Raw genomic sequence first — 26,621 nt, forward strand, 5'->3', positions numbered from 1 at the left:
GGTTGTTAAGACTCAAGATTAATAATGAAAGTGTGTTATCTTCATAGATATATATTAACTTCAACCTAGAAGCATTGTCAAGGTACAAGTAGCTGGTGGTATAAAAATTATATTGATGTTCAGTATAAAATAATTTTTGGCTATATCTAACAAAAATTAATGTTGTCAATTCTTTTTTCCCCTCACCTCTCCCAGCTTGGTGATCCAGCTATTTTTCCTGCTGTAATAGTGGAACATGTCCCTGGTGCTGATATTCTCAATAGTTATGCAGGTCTAGCCTGTGTGGAAGAACCCAGTGACATGATTACTGAGAGCTCCCTGGATGTTGCTGAAGAAGAGATCATAGATGATGATGATGAAAACATAACCCTTACAGGTGTGTGTGCCTCCAGCAGCACTTTACTTCAGCCTCGTTTTAGGCAATGTCCTAGCCCTGTAATTTTGGGGGCATACAAAGTTCCAAACTTGATGTTAAATAACTCAATTACCTGCAGAGGTTAGAGCCCTGTAGGGAGAAGGAAATTTCCTTTTCTTTCTCATCTGCCTATGTTTCATAGTTCTTTCTGACCTCCCCTTCTTCTTTCTTAATTATATTGGGAAGAATGTGACAAAATAAGGAAGCTTGCAAGAGGAACCAAACCAACTCAATTCATCAAGTCTCTGAGCATTTTTTATATGCCTAGCTCTACATTCCTCATGGCAATGAGAATTTGTTGGTAGGGGAAAAGACAGGAAAGTTTTGTTTGTTTGGTTGGTTTTTACTGCCATTGCTTAAAGCAAAACAGGAGGCAGTGACACAAATGTAGGATAAGGTACTGAGGTTTAAAGAAGATTCTTCTGGTCAGTCAGAAGTAGGAGGATATTTCAAACTTGAAGAGTTTACTCTGTAATATAAGTATGAGGTATAGTGGAAGTGCTGTTTTCAACAGTTTTAGAAGTCGGTGCACACACTCATACTGTTACACCTGTACATACAGAGATGTTCGAAGTATTTGAGAAAATCAGTTGTTTGGAAGCAAAGATTATTTAAGTAGTCTTAAATTTAAAACAACAGAAAATTAACATTAGTCACAGTATTATTAGCTAAACCTAGACCTTATGTGTAGTTTTCACCCATTTCATACTAATGTCCTTTTCCTGTTCCAGGATCATATCTGGAATCTTACATTGCATTTAGTTTTTATTTCTTCGTAGTCTCTTCCAGTCTGTGCCTGTTTCTTTTTCGTATCTTGTCTCTCATAACCTTGACAGTTTAGAGGAGTACTGGTTAGATATTATAGAATGTCTATCAATTTTGTGTGACGTTTTTCTCATGATGGGAATGCAAGAATATCATCAAAATGGCATTGTCTCCTTCTCAGTGTATCATATTAACATAATTTATTAAAAATATGTTGTCTCGATTAATTCTCACAACAGAAAAAGAAAACTGAAATTAGAGAGGTAAAATTAAATGATTTGCCTAAGGTCAAAGACCAAGTGACTGAGCCCCCATTGATAACATTGGTGAAGAACCCTTGATTCATTAATTTTTATAAAGCATGTTCTTATATATAGATGTATTCATACTTTTTGTTTGCAGAAACCCAGTGAAAGTTTTTTGATAAGTCTAAATTTGTTTCTCCCTTATGGATAAAGGAATTAAAGTAATCAAGTTAGAGGTTTCTATTCATTGCTGACTGTGATGTATAGGTTTTGTCTAACAGAATGACCACCATTGTGCATTTATCTGTTGGGTAGCTAGCTTTTGAAGGCTATTCTGAATTCTCGATGACTTAGGAGAAAGCTATACTCTCTGTAGGTTGCAAACAAGAGTCTTCCCAGTTTTAGTCATCAGGAAAGATACTAGTCGTCAAAGAAAAAGTTAAGCTTAGGAAAGGAAAGCTTAGGAAACATCTTAGATCTTTAAGAGAAGGAATTGCTTCTTCCTTTCAGTGCTTCATTCTCTTAGGCTTAGACTTAAAGATAGCTAGTGGTGTGGTACAGACAGGTTCCTTCCTTCCTTCCTGGAAAGCAGACTGGTAAGGAATGGGTCCAGAAATCAAACATGTCTTGAAAACCAGATTTGCTTTTCTCGTGTTTCTTCTCCCTCTGCCCCCTATTTTTAGAGAGAGGGGAGGGGAGGGAGAAAGAGAGGGAGGGAAACATCAATGTGTGGTTGCCTCTCGCATACCCTGTGTTGGGAACCTGGCCTGCAGCCCAGGCATGTGCCCTGACTGGGAATCGAACCAGTAACCCTTTGGCTCGCAGGCCAGCACTCAGTCCACTGAGCCACACCAGCCAAAGCCCACATAAGGTTTTATTTGAAAAAAGGTTGTGCTATTTAAAAAATTGTTTGTAAGATTTTATTTATTTATTTTTAGAGAGAAGGGAAGGGAGAAAGAAAGGGGAGAGAAACATTGGTGCAATAGGGAAAAATCAATTGGTTGTCTTTCATATGCACCCTGCTGGGGACTGAACCCGAAACCCAGGAGTGTTCTCTAACTGGAAATCCAACCAGTGACCTTTTGCTTTGTGGGATGATACCTAACCGAGCCTCACTGGTCAGGGTTGTGCTATTAAAACATTTTTAAACATTTATTTACATTTTTTTAATTTTAATATTTTATTGTTATTCAATTACATTTGTGTGCCTTTCCTCCCCATCCCTCCACCCCACCCCAGCCAAACCCCCCTCCCTCCCCCTCCTCCACCCTCCCCCTTGATTTTGTCCATGTGTCCTTTATAGTAGTTCCTGTAATCCCCTCTCCTCACTGTCCCCTCCCCACTCCCCCCTGCCCATTGTTAGATTGTTCTTAACTTCAATGTCTCTGGTTATATTACATTTATTTACATTTTAATGTGTTTTAAACATTAAGAAAAAAACTTAGACAAGGCATAGTACATAGTAGGAGAATTAGTGTTCTACAGTACACACTAGAAAAGAATGGCACCAGAATTACTAAAGGGTGTTTAGATTCTAATAATATGACTAAATCTTTTTGGAGATGGTGGCAATTCACCAGCTATAGAGGAATGGAAGAAGAGTCAGAGATTAACAGAGACCCTAGTTTATTCCAAGAGTGTTGGGATCAGTGTTAGAGCTGAAAGGGACCTAATAAAATCAACCCAGTCATTTTATACTAATTCTGTCTTTTTAAAAAATATATTATAGTTGAAGCTTCCTGTCATAATGAAGATGAAACAATTGAAACTATTGAGGCTGCTGAGGCACTTCTCAATATGGATTCTCCTGGCTCTATGCTGGATGAAAAACGAATGAGTGAGTAGTTATGTGTTAATGATTGTTCATGTCTATATACTTTGACAATTATTCTTGCCATCGCTCTCTATTACGTGGTAAATATAAAGAGACTCGAGACCATATTTTATACTTTTTTTGTTCCAAGAGTATTACTACTTGACGAACTTTTCCAAAAGTGTTCAATTAAACAGGACTTTTTTTTTTAAAAAAGTGGGGAGTGAGAACTTTAGGAATAACAGAGTAATTTATATACTAATTCAAAGGGCAGATTATGCAGAATTTCTTCTCTTAACCTTATTGGTAGAAGGATTAGGTTACTTAAGGCCCAAACAATTATTACTAAGTGATTTCTGTAGATCTTCATTAGTGAATGGCAAACATCCATTGAAAAGTTTTCTAGCACTTCATGGTATAAAATTCACTGCTCCATTTGGTCTGCTTTTATTTATTTATTGTGGGGGGAGAGCAGGCAGAGGGGGCAATGAAAGCACTTTATTTGGAAAGCCAGTGAGGTGAGAAGATGGGGACTAGTGTCCTAAAGAACCATCTTGAGAAAGTACAGAATTCAGGCTTCTTTTATTTCAAGGGAAGGGGGAAACTGAGGGGTTCGAGGTCAGGGGTGACTGAAGATACAGACATCAGCAAAGGTCCAAGGGGAATGGTGAAACTTCGAACTCTGGTTGCCAAGGTCTCAGTAAGGAGGCTCCTATAAATCTATTTTCTCAGTCAAGTTCTCTATCAGCCCCATTTTATTTCACCACCCATGAAGTTCTCCAAGGAGCCACCACAGCACATGGGCAGGCTTCTCATCTGGCCAGAGACATTCTTACTTGCTTTTAAATCCATGTTCTCCTTTGGGTTTTTCTAACAAGAAAGTAGTTAAACTAAAAATTAATTAATACTATGTCAATTCATGATATTTATGGACTATTTTCTATGCACACCAGCGCATTAGACAATAGTGTTATACAAGTGAATGGATACAACCTCTTTCCTCAGTCTTACACTTAAATTTTGAAAACAGTTATTTATGTAAATAATTATAAAAACAAAAAATAAAAGCCACAAGAGGGACAACAAAGTTTTCTGGGAGGAAAGAGTACTCTAGCTGACAGCATCAGAGACAGCTTTTATGGAGGGAGTGTTTTGACCTGGGCTATAAATGACAAATAAGCTTTAAATGGGTAGAAGAGACAGGAAAGGGTTTTCAAAGCAGAAGAAAATAATTGAGCCAAAGACACAGACCTGCAAAAAAGAATGAAGTGTTGTATACAAACATGCTTTGGTATAGCTGAGTGGAGATAAGATTGGAAGGTAGATTTGATCTAGACTGTGGAAGCTTCACATGGCATGCTGGGGAGTTTGAGTTGTTCTTATCTTTTCTGTCCTATAAACTATGGAAAGATATGTCCATTTTATTTTTCTGGTAGAAAGTTTTTATAGAGAAGAATATGGTCAGATCAGACTTAGTTTTCAGAGAATCACTTTAGCAGCAATGTGAAGAATGGAGAAGAGAGAGGAGAAAGACTGGTGATAGGAAGTCAAATAAGGGAGACATTGAAATAGTTGAGTGAAGCGTGGACTGATTTAGGGTATCTGATTTGGGGCAGGGGAAATAAAAAGCAAGGACCAAATTTCAAGATTTTATTTCTACTTTATTCTTCTTAGAAACAGGAAATTTTTTTTATGAAATTATTTTTATTTATAATACAAAGTTGATGATAGTCAATTTTATTTCCATTAGATAATAATATTTTTAGTTCATCTGAAGATGACATTGTTGTTACCCCAATCACGCATGTATCCGTCACATTAGATGGGATTCCTGAAGTGATGGAAACTCAGCAGGTTCAAGATGCATACTCACCGGAAGCCTCCTCACCAGAACAACCTAAGAGAAAGAAAGGTGGGTAGTTAATTTGTTTAGGAAAAAAAAAATCAAGTCTTGATGTGGAATCTAAATATAAATTTTATTTAAGGATATTTCTATATCACTTAAAACTTATATAAGAAATTGAGGACACACAACATAAGAGGTATTTCTTCATATTAGATTTCTTTTGTAAAAAGTTCAATTATTTACACATTTAAAATATTTGATCTTACAGAAAAGGTATTTTACAACTTTTTAAAGCCTCAGTCTTTTATCTAAACCCTTTTATCCATACTCAGAAAGAGCTTGGGGATAGGAGCAGGTCAGCTTCCTCCCACAGGACACAGTTTGAAAACCACAGGTATAGATATAGATTCCAATATAATATTCTAGTGGGAAAAATATGAATTGACAGCAGCAAGTAACTGAAGAGGAAAATGTTAGAATGTATTAAAGGGAATTTTCAACTTTTCACAAATTAGGACCATTCTTACATTTTAAAGTCTAACACTCTTTCCATTGTATTGCATTCTGATTCTACTCCAGCTTGTTTAATATTTTAAGTTTAATATCTTGGTTAATGGCATCACTACCAGCCACCAAGTAACCTAACTTCACGTAAAAGTAGGAGAAATCCAAGAGTCAAAAATGAAGAGGAAAATGAAAACACTATGAATGAACTGAAACTGCAGCAGTTCTGAAGGGTTGTGAAGGATGTGTCAATCTTGCTATCCAGGGGGCTTTATTGCTCTTGTAGAGGCAGATGCTTAAGACTGGGTCCAATGCATTATGGGGTATTGGACAAAGACCTCAGCATATAATTGGGGTCCTTGAAAGGCTATTACCTCAGGAGAAAGACAATTGTCCATTAGCACAGACATATCAGGAAGCTTATATTTCTTAGCTGCAGCTCTGAGTGGAGAAATTCTTCCTTTGGAAATCCATAATCCTATACTAGCCTTAACCTAGGTTTACAGCTAGATTTTAAACTGTCACCATCTTTAGGAATTCCCAACCAAATAACTTACATAAAGGAAAGCACAGGCTAGCAATAACATTGGGACACCAGGCAGAAGTTCTTGTAAAATTATTCTGACAAATCATGCATTTAAACAAGACTGCACAGGATTCCTCAAATAAAACCCCGTTGAAGGTGAACTCACATTTCAGTATTACAGAATATGTGAGGAAGACATTTCTTGAATGAGAAGCAGCATACATGGAAAACCCTAGGGTTAATTCTTTAAAACTTCAGCTAACAGGATTATCAAATAGATATGTTCAGTGAGTGTGTTTGCAATTATTAAAGCAAAAGAATTAAAACACATTGTCAAAGAATAAGACTTAAAAACATACCAAATACTTCCTTTTCTAGTCAAGATAGAATAATAGAAACTGCTAGGCAACAATTTTTTGGATATGACACAAAAAGCACAGTCAACAGAAGCAAAAATAAATGTGTGAGACTACATTAAACTAAAAATATTCTGCATGCCAAAAGAAACAATCAACAAAATGAAAAGGCAACCTATGGAATGGTAGAAAATATTTGTAAATCATGTATCTAAAAAGGAATGAATAGCTGTGGTGTGGCTCAGTGGATTGAGCGCCAGCCTGTGAACCAAAGGGTTGCCGGTTAGATTCCCAGTCAGGGCACATGCCTGGGTTGCTGGCCAAGTCAGGTCCCCAGTAGGGGGCATGTGAGAAACAACCACACAGTGATGTTTCTCTCCCTCTTTCTCCCTCCCTCCACCTCTGTCTAAAATAAGTAAATGAAATTAAAAAAAAAAGCAGCTCTTTATTTAGAGAATAAAAAAGGAATTCATAGCCAAACTATGTAAGAAATTCAAACAATTCAGTATCAAAAAACCCAAAAATCTTATTAAAAAATGGACAGAGGACATGAGTAGACAGTTTTCTAAAGAAGACATACAGATGGCCAACAAGTACATGAAAAGATGCTCAGCTGCACTAATCATCAGGAAAATGTAAATCAGAACCACAGTGCAATACCACCTCTCACGTATTAGAATGACTATCAGAAAGACATGAGATAACAAGTGTTGGATAATGTGGAGAAAAAGGAACTCAAGTGTACTGCTTGTGGAAATGTAAATTGGTACAGCAACTATGGAAAACAGTAAGATTCCTCAAAAATTAAGAATAGAGCTACCATATGACCCAGCAATTCCTGTTTTGCATATCTACTCAAAAATGTGAAAACATTTATTCATAAAAATATATGTACCCCTATGTTCATTGCAACATTATTTGCAATAGCCAAGATATGGAGATAACCTACGTGTTCTTTGATGGATGATTGGATAAAGAAGAAGTGGTACATATATACAATGGAATACTACTTAGCCATTTAAAAATGATGAATGTGGCCATTTGTGACAACATGGATAGATCTTGAGAGTATCATGCTATGTTAAATGTTAGATGGAAAAGGACAAGAACTGTATGATTTCACTCATATACGGGATATAAAATAGAAAGCAACAAATGAACCAAGCCAAACAAGCAAACAAATTCATAGACACAGGCAACAGTATGGTGGTTTCTAGAAGGGGAGAAGAGTGGTAGAAGGATGAAGAGGGCAAAAGGATGTTAAACATATGGTGACAGAGACTAGACTTTGGGTGGTGAGCACACAATGCAATATGGAGATGTGTCATAGAATTGTACACCTGAAACTTATTTAATGTTATTAACCAATGTTATTCCAATAAATTTAATTTAAAAAATTAAAATTAAAAAAAGAAAATGGATGAATGGTTGGTTACATATGAATTGGAAGGGTAGGGAAAGGTAAGAGATAAAGAATACAAAGGGCACAATATATTCTTGGAGGTGAAGAATATGTTAATTATCTTGAATGCAGTGATGGTTTTGCAGATGTGTATGTATGTCAGAACTTAAGCAAATTATCAACTTTAAACATGTGCAGTTTATTGTATAGCAGTTATACCTCAAAAAAGCTGTTTTTAAAAAGTATAAAGTTAGCATCCTACTTAATGGTGAAAGACTGATACGATAAGGAACGAAATAGAATGCATAATATATGGGTTAAACAGAGGAGTAGTCACTGCTTAAGAAAGAATCATTGAGCTCCAATATAGATCTGATATAGAATAAACAAATACAAAAGAGTTAGAGATGTGAGGATTGAGTGAAAAGGCCTCTATTTAGCCCATGGCTAGTAGTTCAGATGGTTAGAGCATCATCCTGATGTGCCAAAGTTGTGGGGTTGATCCCTGGTCAGGGCACGTACAAGAATCAACCAATGAATGCATAAATAAGTGTAACAACAAATTGATGTCTCTGTCTGTCTGTCTCTCTCTCCCCTTCCTCCCCCACTTCCCTCTTACTCTCTCTTTCTAAAATCAATAAATAAAAAAATAATTAAAAAAAAAGAAAGGTCTCCATTTACTCAAAGCTCCAGGAAGAGAGACTATATAGAATAAGGAAGAGGCAATATTCAAAGGTAGTGACTGAGAATATTCCAGAATGATGTTAGTCCTACATGGTGAATCCTGAGTAGTGTAACTAAAATAAATGCAGGTCTAAATTCCCTATAGTAAAAATGCAAAACATCAAATACAGTCTCCCCCGACCGAAAAAGAACAAACAAACAAGGTAGAAACTATGTTACTTAAAGAGAATTATTAAATTGGCAGCTTAGAATCTTCCAGTAGAGGCTGATATCTTCAAAGTACTGACAAGAAATAATTATCAATTAAAAATTTTATATTGCCCCAGCTGGTGTGGCTCAGATGGTTGGAGCATTGTCTTGCAGACCCAAGGGTCTCCTGTTGATTGTCAGTCAGGGTACATGCCTGGGTTGTAGGTTCAGTCCCCATTTGGGGTGTGTGCAAGTGGCAGTCCGTCGACATTTCTCTATCACATTGATGTTTCTCTCCCCCTTGCCCTCCTTTCCCCTTTCTCTAGAATCAATAAAAGAAAAAAAAATTATACCAAACTAAGCTACAATATAATTCACATAAAGCTGTGTATATTGCCACCCTGAATGGTAAGGAAAATGATGGAAAGGCTGGATATTGGGAAGGCTACTGGTAGTGTCTGTCATGACTAAAACTAGTGGAGGAAAACAATGGGATAAAGAAAATAGTATCTATTGGAAAAAAACAGGTAAATATCAATAGAAAGCGTAAAATGAGTGCTTAGGAGGGATAGGAGCTAACTGAATTCTTGTCTTCTAATACTTGTTATCATTAACACAATCAGCCCGAAGAAACTGCCTCGTGAATGGGTTTTCTGTAGATGTCTGCAGTGATGAAAGTAGAACCTGGCTGACTAGGTTCCACATTTATACATTTGGTAGTCTTAAGAGGGACCTGAAGAGTGACATTTTTGACCCTCTTCTCTCTGACTCTTGTTCACCTTTGAGAGAGTCAGCCTCCAGAATGTTGGGGCAAGAGGTACTAACTCAAGTATCCAGTTATGCTTAGTATTTGTTGTGTCTCACATACTAAATGGTAGTCTGTTTGGACAGCATGATCATTTCCACCTAAATCACAGGCAGCAATGCCAACAAATTGTGGTTCTAGGGAAGTGGCAAAAGAAGATTACAAGGCTTTAGGATAGTTATTTGATCCAGGCTAAGGCTACACAAAATACAATTTAACACTGTTGGAATGGACTTGTTTAGAGGTTGGATGAAGGATAACCATAGTTTGTTGTAAACAGACATAAATAAATAAAAATTAGATGTTTTAAAATACACAGTAAAATGAAAACTGACTATGTAGTTCACCAAAGTTTTTGCCTCATTTACTTTTTATATTTCTAGATTTGGGGGAAGTTTCCAGTATTTGAGAACCATGCAGAGGTGTATTTAGAAGAGAATAAAGATAAAAATTCACTTTTCCTACCTTAAAAAAACTTATATAACCAACACCAGACATACCTATATGGCATATTTTTTTTAGCTCAAGTTTTATCAGAATCAGGAATATTCCCCCGAATTTTAAGAAAGCACTGTCAGTATTGTCAACTCAAAGACAAGACGCAATGTTTCAAACTTAACCTCATGTTTACAAACGAGCCAAAATATCATTGTCAGAGTATTTGTGATCTAACCTACATCAATGTTAAATTTTTACTGAAATGAAAATTTCCTGTTAGTAAATAGCACTTATGGAGACTAATATATATGATCCTTGTGTAAAGTGTTTGACGCTTAAAATTTAGGATGAAGAACAAAATAGCAATTATTAACAGCTAAATTGTGCACACTTTCACACTTTTGAGGGCAAATATATATTCAGAGCTGTTTTGCTTGCAGGGAGAAAAACTAAACCACCACGACCAGAGTCACCAGCCACTACACCAAACATATCTGTGAAGAAGAAAAATAAAGATGGGAAGGGTAAGTACTACTGTAATTTTCCTATAATACTTATAGGTCAAATAACATTCAGATTGCTTTAAAATTTATGTTTTAAGCAGAAACCACCAGCTTTTTTGACATATTTAAAATGGATCTTATTGCTGCCACACGCTAATAAGATACAGTTGCCACTTTCCATAAAGAGCATGGTAATAATGTAGCCCAAGAAATTCATTTAAAAGATTTTCATTCATTTGTTAAAATAATCCATTCATTCATTTAATAATGAGTCTCTTGGAAGAGTTCAGCTAGGTTAGGTTTTCAGTTTATAGACATTGTATTACATTGTGTTGGAGTTCTAGTATTTTAATAAATGCTGCCCAAATTTGAAGAAAATTGTTATGGCTAATAGACTGCCTCTAATATAAAGAGAACAACTATTGAAAGGTTTTGTACAAGCCTTTTTCGCTGTTTCTTTATATAATGGTTATTAAAGAAGTTGGGGGAAAATCATCTCAAATTGCTTGCTTCCTACGTCATCTCAAATCTAAATAGCAAGATTGCTTTTGTTGAGATATCTTATGTGGGACTAATAAAAAATCTGTATTGGGCCCTAAAAATTATAACTATTATATGAATACTAACTGAATTCTGTGATATTTTTGTATAACTATAGATGGAACTTACAAGACTTTTAGTTGTGTTTTATTGTGTTCTTTCAAATGAAATTTTGGTCAGTTTAAAAGAAACTGCTTTTGTTTCAGGAAACACAATTTATCTTTGGGAGTTTTTACTGGCACTCCTCCAGGACAAAGCTACTTGTCCTAAATATATCAAATGGACCCAGCGAGAAAAAGGCATTTTTAAGTTGGTAGATTCTAAAGCAGTATCCAGGTTGTGGGGGAAGCACAAAAACAAACCTGATATGAATTATGAGACCATGGGACGAGCTCTCAGGTACGTGAAGTTTTTGTAGTTCATTGTGTAAAGAATATTATTTCCTAAACACTAAAATATAGATAATTTCTAAAAAGTTAAGGAATTAAAAAAATGGTGACTTTTATTTATTGAAGTGCTAAAACCACACTACTTATAGAAATCAGTGTGTATTTAAATTGAAATCTTATTTCAATCCAGAAAATGTTTGCCTTCCAAAACAGATCTTCATGCAAACAACAGATATTTTATTTACAAAGGGATTGGAAGATGTTAAGGTATCATTAGGTATTGTAAATTGACCAAGGGTTTTATATGTTTTGAGCCATTAAGCTTAAATTTAGCACAAAGTACAAATAGTGGTGATGCAGGTACTTAGTAAGAGGTGCATTTAAAAAAATAAATCTCAGGTGTGATATGTAATATCTTATGTTGTAATAAATTATTGCCTTGAGGATAATATTAGACATTTTCAACTAGGGTATCATTTTATTTTTCAACTCACTTTTACTTTTTTCTGTGATCGTGTCAACCTATGCTTGTATTTGAGAAAGATTTATTAGATATAGCAATGATATGGTAACTTGATAACCTTATTAAACTAGAATTATGTATTTAGTTATAGTTTTTTTTTAACTTAACACTTTTTGGTAACTAATTTTAATTAAAATTACTGACAAAATTTGAATCCCTTCTATTTTTACATTAAATTTTATATGAAAAACTGAATTAGGTTTACAGAACCAAATTTAAACTGGTAGGGATGTTATACGAAACTATGGAGGGGAAATAGTTTCTTGAGGTTGGTACTAGATTTGATTATTCCAGTAAATTAGGAGAAGGGTAGAGGAAGAAAGAAAAATGAAGGCTAGAATAATCCATATACCTTATCAATAATCCCCTAATAAGAATTGGTTTTAGATTTAGTCGGTAATAAGGACTTTGCTTTATCTGTGAATAAATGTGTGTTTTACATATATTTAGAAAATAATGTATTCATTGCACTATCTTGTATAAAATAACTTCCCTTCATTTAGAATGTCTTTTCTCACTTGTTTTTTTTCCAGCTTTAAACTTAAGTTTATGACTAGGAAATTTTTTTGGTGAATATTGTTTTAATTTGTTTAATTAAATAAAATATTGATGAAATTGTCTGTTTTGAATAGGTACTATTACCAAAGGGGTATTCTGGCCAAAGTAGAAGGTCAGCGCTTGGTGTATCAGTTTAAGGAAATGCCAAAAGATCTTATTTATATAGATGACGAGGATCCAAGTTCTAGCATAGAGTCTTCAGATCCATCACTGTCTGCCACTTCAACAACCACTTCAAGCAGGAACCAAGGAGGCCGATCAAGAGTATCTTCAAGTCCAGGGATAAAAGGAGGAGCCACTACAGTTCTAAAACCAGGGCATTGTAAAGCTACAAAAAGCAAAGATCCTGTGGAAGTCACACAGCCGTCAGAAGTTCTGAGGACAGTGCAGGCCACACAGTCTCCATATCCCACCCAGCTCCTCCGGACTGTGCATGTAGTACAGCCAGTACGCACTGTCCCAGACGGAGAAGCAGCCCTCATCAGCTGTGTGCAGGATGAAACATTAAATTCTTCTGTTCAGAGCATTAGGTGAGAAAACTAAAGTTTCTCAATGTGTTTTATTATGTGACATACCTGACCAGAGCCAATTTTTGTTAAGTGGGTCAAGATTCAGAGTAAAAATAAAAATGATAAAGATTTCAAGCTAGAACTTTTATTCAACAGATCATTTTGGCATCAATATATTATACATTATATCAGACCTATGATTGTATCAATATTTCCTTTATTTTTATACTTTGACATTACTTTGTGTTATTCTATCATTTTAAGTTTAATGCACTATACCTTTTTATAACTGGATTGATCCATACAATAAGGGATCCACAAATAAGAAAACCCAGAGAATGGTTTTAGATTTTTTTCAAAGTCAGAATCTGTAAAAATTCAACAACAATGGACATATCATGACCTTTTGGAATACATTAAGTTCCAAGAAAAAAACATTATTCCTTGGGAAAACCCTATTATGGAACAGTTATTTCAAAAGTTCAAATGGATGGAGGCCAAGAATCTAATGTCATCTTTTTCAGGATTTCAGAGGGCAGAAATTGGCTTAATCAAATCAAATTTGCTTCATACAAAGCAAAGATACGAAACAACACATTGACCAAAAAAACCCTATCTGCTTTAGAGTGATCTTTTGCAGAAAATTGGGTCTGGTTTCGGCTGATTTAGAATGAGGAGAAGGGAAAGAGGGAGAAAATTAGATACATGTTTGCAACATTCCATTTTTCTGTTTCTACTGTCATGAATTTTCAGAACATGAATTATAATAAATATAGCAGCCCTTCCAAATCTAATAAAAATGATTCTTTGATTACTTTCATTAATCACCGTCAGTCTTATATTTGTATATTGCAGAACATAAATGCTGGATTTTTGTTCAGTTGATCTTGAAGTAAGCAAATATTACCTAGAATTAAGATAGACTTGGTTCAATTTTTCTTGTATGACCCATTTAAACCTTGGACATTGTGAAAATCAAATTATTTTAAGATCTTTAGTGGACTTGCAAGGACTGTAAAGATCACATTTTTTTTTTTTCATGTAAGGGACAGGAATTACACATCTTTAGCTGCCATCAAAGAAGTACTTATTTAGTTCTCTCTCTCTATTTCCTTTTAATACTTTATTTTCCTGAATTCAGATCCTATTGGTTGCATGTGATGACTGGTTATATAATTGGAAGTATGTGGTTCCTTCCATTGTTTTTAGGCTCTTTGTCATCTTATTATATGTATTTGTATTGATAGGAAATATGCAATGCCCACAGCTAATCACTGGAACCCCCTTCTTGGAGTCATTCAGTGTTTTTTAAGCATCTGTAATCAAAGTTCCTTTATAGACCTTGAGAATAACCCCTTCAGAAAAAACCATATCCCTCTATTTCTGAAAGATAGTAATTTGTGGTATTATATTGGATACTTTATTACTCTGAATGTCAGTTTCTCATTAAGACTCAGTACCAGACATGAAAATATTGTTAATTATCTTTGGTGTGCCTTTCAGAATTTTCACTTCCAGGTCTCTGCGAGTTCTGTAGACTCTGTCTGCTTCTTGCTTCTAGTAATTTTTCTCTTTAGTCCAACCTGTATATTAGTACTACTCATAGCTTTGTTATGTTACCCTCTTCCAGTTTTTGTTAGAACTGTGTTGCTCACAGAGTGCAGTCCAATTTCTGTGGCCTCAGCTGCCAGCTCTCACCCTCTGCTTGTAATTCTTTCCTTGTTCCCCTGATGAAGTTGACTGCTTGCCTTTACCTCAGCCTGGTGCATAGACCAGGTGTTTCAGTTTACTTTAATGCCCCTCTCCTCCTATATATTTAAATCTGTAGGAGCCAGATATTATTCATTGTCCTTTTCCTAGCACCTAACATGTTATCTGGCATATAATATCTCCATATTTATAGAATTTATTTTGGAGGAGTATATATATTCATTCTTTAATCTCCTCATAGAGCAATGAGTTCTCTAAGTGGACTACTTATAGAATGAAGTAATAAAAATTTAAATTTTTTAAACTTTAAAACACATTTTCTTATTGTAGAAATTATTCAATATTTGTATGTATATATGTATGTATTCAAATACATTCTTAATCATTCCTTTTTAAAAAAAAAACTCTTCTATTATCTGGTTATATATTTTATTTTCTACCCCAAATCTTATTTTTAAGCAGTCAAAGCTTTAATCAAATGCATTTTATTCCCTGAAATTATTAGCTGTGGCAAGGCAGAAGTTAATGAATAATAGCAACACTCTTTGAACACTGACAACTGCTGAATATAATTATTCAGGTTTTGCTATTATGTTGTTTCTTTCTATTATGTAGAAGGAAAGTAAAAGTGTTAAGTTTCAAGCAAATTGTACATAACTGAAATTTTAACATATTATTAGCTTTTCATTAGATTAATTTATTTAATGGTTTCTTTTTAATTTGCATTTTAATTACCCTTACTTTTTATAATGAAAAATTTCAAAATATGGAAAAATTGAAATAGTACAAGGAATACCTATTTACCATCCACCTAGGTTTTAATTGATAGCTTTTGCCTTACTTGTTTTCTCTCTATATATTTATTTATGCCCTTTTTTCTGTTTGGCAATTTGTCAAGTAAGTTGACATCATTATGGCATTTCACCCCTAAAGATTTCAATCTTCAACTTTTAAGAATAGAGATGTTATCCTAAATAACTATATTATCACTTTGAAGAAAATTTAAAAATAATTTGGCTATATCTTTTTTGACTTTACGACTAATTAATAAAAATCAAAGACCTTTTAAAGATTTTTTTCTATAGTTGTAAGTTAAGTCATACATATGACTTAAATTAATGTACAAGAGCTGACACTGTTGAAATACTATTTCATACATTTTATATATATTAATATATAAAATCTTCATGCTTAATGAGGTGTAGATAATATTATTCCTATTTTACAGATGAGAAAACTCATCTGAGGCAAGGGGAAGCAAGATGAGGCAAGGGGAGGCCAAGGGGCCTGATCACCTCTAGTAAGTGGTGGAGATAGTATTTTAATGCAAGCAGTTTAGTGCAAAGCAGTGGCTTAATGATTTGCCATACTGCCTGTTGATTCACATAAATCACATGAATTATATCAATTGTTTATAATGAAGTAGTGACATATCTTTTATTTTCTCAATTCCTTTGCTCATTTATTTTTATCTCACATAATTGCATGTATTTATGTTGAAATCAATTAAGCTTTTCTTAATGGATTTTGGTATATGTGATCTGGTTTTCCAAATTTTAATTTTGACTCTGGCTTCATGTTATTCAAAGAAATAACAAAAATAAACCTCTGGTAAAATATATTCCTAAAATTGTCCCTTGATAAACTTGGAAGTTCATGTACCTACCTAGTACAACTTCTTTCTCTTTAATGTTTACTCAAGCAATAAGATTAGCCTCTAAAAATGTATAATGTGTAAATTACCTTAAAAGCAGTGTAATGGAGCCCTCCAGCCTTGTGAGTTATTAAATGTGACCTTGAATTATATTAATTAACTACTCTGAGTCTGTTTCCTCATCTACAAAATAAAGATAATAACCTTACAGAAAGTTATAACAACTAAAAGATACTTCCTGACAACTGAGTAGATACTCAACAAAACTGTTATACAGTCCTGCCCCACATAACGACATTTCTGCCAGTGATGGACTGCGTATATGATGGTGTGGAGCTGAATTTCCTGTAAGAAATGGAAGGATATGTGGTTCAGGAGGAATTTTTTTTCTCTTGACGGGAACAGTACTTGTGGGGCTTGGCAATAGATTCCCACTTACTCAGAGTACCTCAATTTTGAGCCTATACATTACATTCCAGGCAGACACTGACCTTTTCAGCACAGAGATCCTGTCCCCCTAGTTGTTACATATTCAAAGGTGTTACAACCTTCTCAAATCTAGCTTGATCATCTTCAGAGTACATTGCTGTAAATTCTTTGTTAAGGACCTAAGGTCCTGTATAAGGACACAGGTCCACAGGAGCAACCTTTAGTAAAAGCTTTCTGTGATAGTGTGGAACAAACCTACCTGTGTTTTGGAAATGTTTTCAGGTTGTAATGATGAAAAGTATAGATAGACTTTAACGAACTATAGAAATGATCCCTGAAAGTATAGTCTTGCATATAGATAGGTTTTATTTTTTCCATCAATTCAATGACAGATAGAGCCTTTTGTGCCAGGTAAAGTCATAGAACCAAAAACGAATTTTCAAAGTCAAAATATTGAGTCCTCAGTTCTAAACCCTTTCCATGTTAAACAACATTTTTTTTAATCCTCATCTGAGGGAGAGAAACATTGATATGAAAGAGAAACATCTATCAGTTGACTCTTGTATGCACTCCAACTGGGGACCAACCCACAACCCAGGCTTGTGTCCTGACTGAGAATCAAAACCACAACCTTTCTGTTTACAGGATGATGCTCCAACCAACTGAACCACAATGGCCAGGGCCAATCTCTCTCTCTCTCTGTCTCTTTTTTTAATGAATACCACAGAGTTTCTTAATCTGACTACTGCTCCAACATTCAATAGCCAAAACCACACTGCCATGACAATCCCCTGTGTTCCTTTATCTCTCAATCTTGACTTCTCATTCCTACTGATCTTCAGGCCACCTTTTACTCCTTCTTGACAGTCACTATTGTAGTGATCTGTGCCTTACCCAGCAAGTTTCTCTTCAATATTTCCAATCAGTTCAGCCTACATCTCTGTTCACGGAGCAGAATTGACAGCTTCAATGTTCTATTTCTGACACTGTCAGAAAGAAATAGTGGAAGGGTTTGTGGGACAGTGTTTATAAAGCCTACAAAAATTGTGCAGTAATCTAGTGTGTAGTAATGTCCTAGGCCTTCACATTATCTCAACACTTACTGACTCACCCAGAGCAACTTTCAGTCCTGTAAATTCCACTCATGGTAAGTGCCCTATCCAGGTCTACCATTTTAACTTTTATACCATATTTTTACTGTACTTTTATGTGTTTAGATACACAAATAAGTTACCATTGTGTCAGCTGCCTACAGTATTCAGTACAGTAATATGCTATACAGATTTGCAGCCTGGAAGGAATAGGCTATACCATATACCCTGGGTATGTGGTAGACCATACCTAGGTTAATGTCAGAAATTTTCAACCTTTTCTTTTTTAAAAAATATATTTATTGATTATGCTATTACAGTTGTCCCATTCCCCCCCCACTCACTCCACTCCATCCTGCCCAACCCCTCCCTCCCACATTCCCCCCCTATAGTTCATGTCCATGGGTCATACTTATAAGTTCTTTGGCTTCTACATTTCCTATACTATTCTTACCCTCCCCCTGTCTATTTTCCACCTATCATTTATGCTACTTATTCTCTGTACCTTTCCCCCCACTCTCCCCCTCCTGCTCCCCTATTGATAACCCTCCATGTGATCTCCATTTCTGTGGTTCTGTTCCTGTTCTAGTTGTTTGCTTAGTTTGCTTTTGTTTTTGTTTTAGGTGTGGTTGTTAATAACTGTGAGTTTGCTGTCATTTTTACTGTTCATATTTTTTATCTTCTTTTTCTTAGATAAGTCCCTTTAACATTTTATATAATAAGGGCTTGGTGATGATGAACTTCTTTAACTTGACCTTATCTGAGAAGCACTTTATCTTCCCTTCCATTCTAAATGATAGCTTTGCTGGATACAGTAATCTTGGATGTAGGTCCTTGCTTTTCATGACTTGGAATACTTCTTTCCAGCCCCTTCTTGCCTGTAAGGTCTCTTTGGAGAAATCAGCTGACAGTCTTATGGGAACTCCTTTGCAGGTAACTGTCTCCTTTTCTCTTGCTGCATCTAAGATTCCTGTTTAATCTTAGGTAATGTAATTATGATGTGCCTTGGTGTATTCCTCCTTGGGTCCAGCTTCTTTGGGACTGTCTGAGCTTCCTGGACTTCCTGGAAGTCTGTTTCCTTTGCCAGATGAGGGAAGTTCTCCTTCATTATTTGTTCAAATAAGTTTTCAATTTTTTGTTCTTGCTCTTCTTCTGGCACCCCTATAATTCGGATGTTGGAACGTTTAAAGATGTCCTGGAGGTTCCTAAGCCTCTCCTCATTTTTCCGAATTCTTGTTTCTTCATTCTTTTCTGGTTGGATGTTTCTTTCTTCCTTCTGGTCCACACCATTGATTTGAGTCCCAGTTTCCTTTGCATCACTATTAGTTCCCTGTAGTTTTCCTTTGTCTCTCTTAGCATAGCCTTCATTTTTTCATCTAGTTTTCGAACAAATTCAACCAATTCTGTGAGTGCCCTTATTACCAGCGTTTTGAACTGTGCATCTGATAGGTTGGCTATCTGTTCGCTGCTTAGTTGAATTATTTCTGGAGCTTTTAAGTGCTCTGTCATTTGGGCTTTTTTTTTTTTTTTTTTTTTTTTTTTGTCTTGGTGCTTCTGTTACTTAAAGGGGCAGAGCTTTAGGTGTTCACCGGGGCGGTGTAATGCTGGTTGCTGTGCTGTGACGCTGTATGTGGGGGTGGGGCCTAGAGGGAGCAATGGCGCTTGCTTCACTCTCTACCGGATTTCAGTTACTCCCTCTGCTCCCCACAATCAAATTGGGCCCCTCTGGTGCTGGTTCCCAAGTGGGTGGGCTTTTGCACGCTCTAGGCCCCTGTGGGTCTCTCCAACAACCTCTCCTGTGAGGCTGGGAGTTTCTCCTGCTGCCGCCCCAACCCCCACGGGTGTTTTCAATCAGAGGTTTGAGGCTTTATTTCCCCCGCGCTGGAGCCCTGGGTTGAGCGGTCTGCTTCGCTCCCCGCTGTTCCTCCCGGTTTGTCTGTGGGCAAATGTGGGGCCTCGGGGTGCTACCTGCTGCTCTGCCTGCCCCCATTCTCCGCCACTCTGAGTCCGGCTCTCTTGGTTTATCTGTGTGCGAATGTGGGGTCGCAGGGTCTGCTAGTGGTCAGACTGCCTGCCTGTTCGTCCCACACTCTGCCAGTCATGAGTCCTCTCCACCCCGGCTGCCTGTCTCCTCCCCTCCTACCTGTCTTGATGAATGTTTATTTTTTATCTCCTTGGTGTCGGACTTCCTCGCCTTTCGACTTTCTGTCAGTTCTAGTTGTGTGAGGAGTCGCAGTGTGTCTACCTACGCCTCCATCTTGGTTCTCCAACCTTTTCTATCTCATAACACACATAAACTAATTACTAAAATTCTGTGGCATGCCAAAAAGTATATTTTTTGCTGATCTGACAAAAATAGGTATTTTAATTGACTTACAAGAAATAAAATAATAAGTAATTACATAGCCCTTTTGCTCTTGAGTGACTTTTGAAAATATCAGGTGCCTACACTTGTATGTAAGGATTTCTGGTACCAAGAATTACCAAATTAGATGCAGCCTTATTATGCCACATGACCAATACAGTGCAACTCTATTATGTGACATACATGTATGGTTCAAGTCAGGGCATTCACACTGGTCAGCTATTGTTGTGTTGGCTGTTGACATTTTTTTATTTGATAATCTAAAGGAAAAGAGGTTGGTGCCCCTGACTAATTAATCATATATTGCATGTTTTAAAAATTCTTGTGGCCACACCATTTGAAAATGGCTGATTTATGTAAATGCACTCTCTGATGTTCCTATGACAACATTGAATAATGATGCATTTCTCAGAATATATCCCTGTCATTACACAATGCCTGCCTGTATTGTATATCTTTCTTAGCTTCAGAAAGAGGAGTTTTAAATTACAGTATTTCACCAGCGGTTACAAGAAGCTTAGGAGATTTTTTTTAAGGTTTTATTATTTATTTTTAGAGAGAGGGGAAGGGAGGGAGAAAGAGGGAGAGAAACATCAATGTGTGGTTGCCTCTCATGTGGCCCCCACTTGGGACCTGGCCCACAAGTTAGGTATGTGCCCTGACTGGGAATTGAACTGGTGACCATTTGGTTCATAGCTCAAGCTCAATCCACTGAGCTACATCAGTCAGGGAAGGAGATTTTTAAAAAGTAGTTAACTATAACATAACCATTTTTATATAGTATAATTTCACCAGATGCAACTGGAAGCTTAATTGTAAAATAAGAAAAATATTAAAGATTCCTGTGGTTGGGAAAATGCTGCATAATATTTTATCCTTTAATCTCTGAATTTTTATTCGTAAAAATTGTTTTAGAATTTGTCTAAATAAACCAGTATATTTATATCGCACATAAGGTATATTTCCTGGCAGATGACAGTCAGGTATTTCAATAAAGGGACATTTTTTCTAATTTGGACAAAGTGTATAGTGTTCGCTCTGATTAGCAATATGGAAAATTTCCAAGCACTTTATTGCTTGTGCCACAAACAAGAGAAGGAAAGAGGATGGGAAGAGGGGTGTATTAAAGATTTGTAGGTATCTACAGTTTAAAGATACAATAGTAAATATTCATCTATAGCTGAAGTTATTTGAAAACTTAGGAAATGACAGTGTGTTGTAATGGTTAAGCACATAGGCTCTACAGTTGGATAGCCTTTTATCTAACTGGTCACTTATGCAAACTGTTCAACTTTGTGCGTTATTTTTTCCACATGTAAAATGGGGATAATAGTACTTCCAGAGCTGTAAGGTTATACATAGTTATAGATATAATCTGTGTGCTTACTGTATGCCAAATACTATTTTATCTATATGTACATGTACATGAGCTCTTGGCATGGGAAGAAGTCCTTGGATCTTTTTTATTAAAAAAAAAAATGGTATCTAGCTATAGGCTCAGGTACCATACATACCCAGGCTCAGATTCCACACATGATATCCTGATCTAAGTGGGCAGGGGAAGAAGGGAGGCACAGTGTATTCTGGAAAAGCTCCCTAGCTCCCAAAGTTATTCTGTATCCTTCCATTTCATCCCTGCCTGCACGATGATATTAGTATACCCGACCTTTATTCTTAGGCACACGCTCCCACCTATTATATCTTCACTCTCTGACTTACAGTCTCTTCTAATGCTCTCCTTCACAAGAGCTGCTAATAATATTCTGCTGTAGACTGATCTTGACAATATTGACTTTGGTGGCAATCTGAACTTGGGAATCAGTATCTTGCATTGAATTGGTAGCTGTAAATCACCACCCTGTGTCTTTCCATTTCCTGTAACTTCTGAGGTACATTGTCTTTTTTTCAATCTTTCTACATAGCACACTTGTTTTCTCCTCCACTGTTTGTTTCATTTCTTACATATATGACAGGCCACATAACTGTAATTTACTAAAATTTACCTTGTAATAATCTGGCAATAGTTAACATTTGGTTTATGAGGACTAATCTAGCGGTTAACCATTTGAAGTAGCAATAATTTATCTTTCATAAAATAGCTTTACAGAATTCAGAGGAAACACAGTTAAGATTCAGATGCTGAGTTTTTTCAACTACATGTGTTTTTTTACAATGGCTGTAACTATAAATTTCACAGCTTCAAACTTTTAAAATTTTATTGACTCTATCATTTATGCACCTCTTTATTCTATAAGTGGGATTAACAACATTAAATAAAATGGATTTTATGTTAAAAGATTTTGTATTAAATTGAGGCTTTATGATTAAAATTTTAACAATTATTTGAGCTGAGAAAAGTGCTAAAACACACCTGTATTTATTTTACCAAAGCTTGTCTTTATATTTTTCTCTCTCTGCCAGCCTAAAGAACCTCACAAGGTAATTATATTCATGACTTGTTATGTAATATGATAGGAGCTGAACTGTAAAAGTTCTTCTGATAATTCTGTCACATGAATTTAAGGCTGAGGTATTTTTTATTTTAGTCAATCAAACATTTTTTCCTCTATATAGAAAGACAAGTTGATGCAGTTATCATCATATGAAGTTTGATAACTGTGGATGAGCATGTTGATGTCTTTATCCCTGAAATATTAAAGTGCCGTATTTTGCCATGTATAATGCACACCCATGTTTTTGGCCCAAACTTTCAGGAAAAAAATCTTTCATTTTAATGTTTTAATTAAATTTTTTATTAATTTATATTTAGATGCTTGGTTTTTGTACTATAAAGGAATTTTAGCATTTATTTTTGAACCTATGGTACAAGAAATTTTATGTAACAAATAATTACAAACACAAGAATAGATACAAGGTATAAGAAATTTTATATTCAGTAACAAATTAGTACTACCCATGTAAAATGTTCATCCTTATTTTTCCCTTAAAAATTTGGGCAAAAAGTGTGCATTATACACAGCAAAATACGGTCATGAGTGTGATTCACTACATTTGTTTTAAAATTCCTAATTTTCTTTCAAGCTGCTCATACAAAACTTTAATGCTAAACATTTTGATGTCTCCCTCCTTCCCCAACAAAATGCTTCCCCATTTGTGTTAATGTGGTACTTTGTACAGACTTTTTTAAACCAGATACTATCATAGTTAACGGTCTGAGAGTTTTGTTTTGGACATTTCTATATGTACAATGTTTACTACCAGGTCTGGCATGATGTTTGTTTTGTTGTGTTGAAAATACACAACATAGCATTTGAAATACATAACTTGTATTTTGGCAAAATGACTTGTCAATGTTGAAGTTTTAAATGATGTGGACTATGTTAACTTCCTCAAATTTATTTCCTAATCTCAATAGGACTATACAGGCTCCAGCCCAAGTTCCAGTGGTCGTGTCTCCTGGGAATCAGCATTTGCACACAGTAACACTCCAAACAGTGCCAATCACAACAGTTATAGCCAGCACAGATCCCTCGTCAGGTGCTGGGTCTCAGAAATTTATTTTACAAGCCATTCCACAATCACAGCCCATGACAGTGCTGAAGGAAAATGTCATGTTGCAGTCTCAGAAGCCAGGCTCTCCTCCTTCGATTGTCTTGAGCCCTGCTCATGTACAGCAGGTTCTCACTAGCAATGTGCCGTCCATTTGCAATGGAACCGTCAGTGTGGCTTCATCTTCATCCTTCAGTGCTACTACGCCTGTGGTGACCTTTTCTCCTCGCAGTTCACAACTGGTTGCCCACCCACCTGGCACTGTAATCACTTCAGTTATCAAAGCTCAAGAAACAAAAACTCTTACACAGGAAGTAGAGAAAAAGGAGGTTGAAGATAATTTGAGAGAAGACACTGAGAAAACTGAACAACAGCCACAGCCTTACGTGATGGTGGTTTCCAATTCCAGTGGATATACCTCTCAGGTAGCTATAAAACAAAAAGAACCGCTGGAACCCAACTCTTTTTAACTAAAATACCAAAAGAATTATGGATGATTGTGTTTTAATTGAACATTTCCAATTGAATACAAACTATCTGATTCTAAGACAATTTCTAAAGATGTTCCTAATTTTGTAGTTGTTAAAAATAATAGAGTTAATTTTGACTTTGTTAGATGAGGGAGGAAAACCAAAGTGCTTTTCTTTGTTCTCCAAATGTTTCAGAATACAGTTGTGAACCAACAGGCGTTTTATACTATGAAGACATTCTTTTGAGATTTCTTTCAGTTGTGCTATATCATAAGCATTTTTAAAGTTCTTTTTAAATTTTACATTATATTACCTTTTCTTATTTTTTGTAAATACAGTACTTACATAGAAGATAACAGGAAATTTATATAGGAACTATTTTCATTCCACTTGTGTTAAGTCTTGACTCTTTCAAATGCTAGATACCTATTTTATGCTTTGTATAAATTATGCTTTCAGTAGATTGACTTTTAGTTGGTTGCATTGTATATTGAACTATGAATATGTAAAATATAACATTAAAAATTGCAGTGTGCCCATGGTATGGCTGAAACTTTTTCAGAAGCAGGATGGTATAAAAACATCAACCCGAGTGGCTTTCCCACTAACTAGTTTTGTAACCTTGGGCAAGCCACTTGTTCTTTTGGGCTTCATTTCTCTCATGAAATGAAGGAATGCATTTGGATTAGAGAAGATGATCTTCAATTTTCTTTCTAGTTCTAAATTTTATGATTCCAACTCTTTTATTTTAAAATTATATCAATTAAAACATTATCAGCCAGTTTTGTAATATAAGTATAGCTAAAATATTGCAGAAAAATAGGTGGCCATACAAAATTTATTCTTCTATTATTTGTAACATTGCTATAAATCTGAATTCTTCCTAAATACTTTGTTCATTAACTCTTTAGGCCCTTGTGCACTGTGGTCTATTAGTAAACTTAGGTTGTTGAGTGCTAAATGATAAACTGCTGTTCTGAAAGAGTCAAGACTCTCAAAGGCTCAGAAAGCAACCAAGCCCTGGGCTACTGTTTGAGTAGTCAGTTGCTATAAAAACATAATTGCTTTATATTTTGGATCTTTTTTTAATTGAGAGTGGGGGAGATTGCATACAAAGATAATATACATATATATCTAAGTTTCTGAAATAATTTTTAGATTACTTTTTCAACTGTAAATAATGTACATTTAATTTCACAAAAAATTTGTTTTCTGCAAATTTTCTAGTATAAGAAATTTTTGTAGATGAGAAAATCATTTTGTTTAGAGGTCTAATATTATATGTTTTCATATTACAGACTGAATTTGTATTTAAACAAAAATTTAAATTTTGGAATCCTCTAAACATTTTTGTACCTTAAATTGGTTTATTATGAAATAAATCATGTAAAAATTCTCAATGTTTGTGTTTTCAAGCAAATGTTTCATAAAAACAAGTATACAGAAAATGTTTCTAGTATTTACAGTGTTGGTAGATGTTTCTATAACAAATCCCATTAGTCAGAATTGCAGAATGCCATCCTCTCATTTTTCCTTTCTACCATGCCAAATGGCAGTTTCCAGACATCACACAATGGGTTACAACGCTCCAAAAGTTAGAAAACAAGAAAATGTTCTCAGCGATAATATTAAACATAATTTTAAAAAGAAGTTTTCTAATTAGAAATTATATCAGTTAATGGTTAGCAGAATAGAATAGCATAAGAGAAACAGAAAATATAAGAAAATTGAAATCTCAATCTTATACCTCTCTATCCAGAAGTTACTTTCACTTACTCATTTTCTTTGCATTTTATTTTATTTTATTTTATTTATTTATTTTTAGAGAAAAGGAGGGAGAAAGAGAGGGAGAGAAACATCAATGTGTGGTTGCCTTTCCCATGTCCCCAACTGGGGACCTGGCCCATAACCCAGGCATGTGCCTTGCCTGGGAATCAAACCGGTGACCCTTTGGTTCACAGGCCAATGCTCAATCCACTGAGCCACACCAGCCAGGGCCATTTACTCATTTTCTCATGTCAGTTAATACTCTTCCAAAATATAATTTTAAAAGGAGCATTCTTAGCTCTAAAGATGGAGAGATGCTGAGAAGGATTGGAATGAATAGGCCTTGCTGTTTCCCCAGTTCACTGCCCTTTGCTCATGCCCTTTTGTTCTATTGTCTTTTCAACAACTTTCCACTCTTCATCAAACCTAGTATGAAAACACTCATGCTTAACCATTTCTTTGGAGACTTCATTTCCTTAGGAAGGTTCCCGTGTCATATAAAACTAATATTAAATAAATTTGTATGCTTTTCTCCTTTAAAACTTTTTCCTCCCCCAGAACTCTCTCTAGCTGTGTATCCCCTAACATAATCTCATCATACTAAACAACTGGATA

General features: G+C 35.4%; 1 protein-coding gene across 11 annotated transcripts in view; it reads left to right on the forward strand.

Annotated features, from left to right (window-relative positions):
• The window catches only part of ELF1 (E74 like ETS transcription factor 1), a 134,347-nt gene extending 108,597 nt beyond the window's left edge, over positions 1-25,750 (forward strand). For 6 of the 11 annotated variants that reach the window (XM_045202031.3, XM_045202045.3, XM_045202049.3 and 3 more), the window contains 8 exons: positions 196-376; positions 3,155-3,262; positions 4,989-5,150; positions 10,429-10,512; positions 11,238-11,430; positions 12,576-13,031; positions 22,681-22,698; positions 23,636-25,750. In XM_045202031.3, the coding sequence (XP_045057966.2) occupies positions 196-376; positions 3,155-3,262; positions 4,989-5,150; positions 10,429-10,512; positions 11,238-11,430; positions 12,576-13,031; positions 22,681-22,698; positions 23,636-24,239 (1,806 nt within the window). In that variant the 3' untranslated portion in view covers positions 24,240-25,750. The remainder of the gene's footprint in view (positions 1-195; positions 377-3,154; positions 3,263-4,988; positions 5,151-10,428; positions 10,513-11,237; positions 11,431-12,575; positions 13,032-22,680; positions 22,699-23,635) is intronic. The other 5 variants (XM_024569261.4, XM_045202066.3, XM_024569278.4 and 2 more) reach the window with 3 other exon arrangements.
• The last annotated feature ends 871 nt before the right edge of the window (positions 25,751-26,621 follow it).

Source organism: Desmodus rotundus, chromosome 13 (genome assembly GCF_022682495.2).
Source record: "Desmodus rotundus isolate HL8 chromosome 13, HLdesRot8A.1, whole genome shotgun sequence".
Lineage (NCBI taxonomy): Eukaryota > Metazoa > Chordata > Mammalia > Chiroptera > Phyllostomidae > Desmodus > Desmodus rotundus.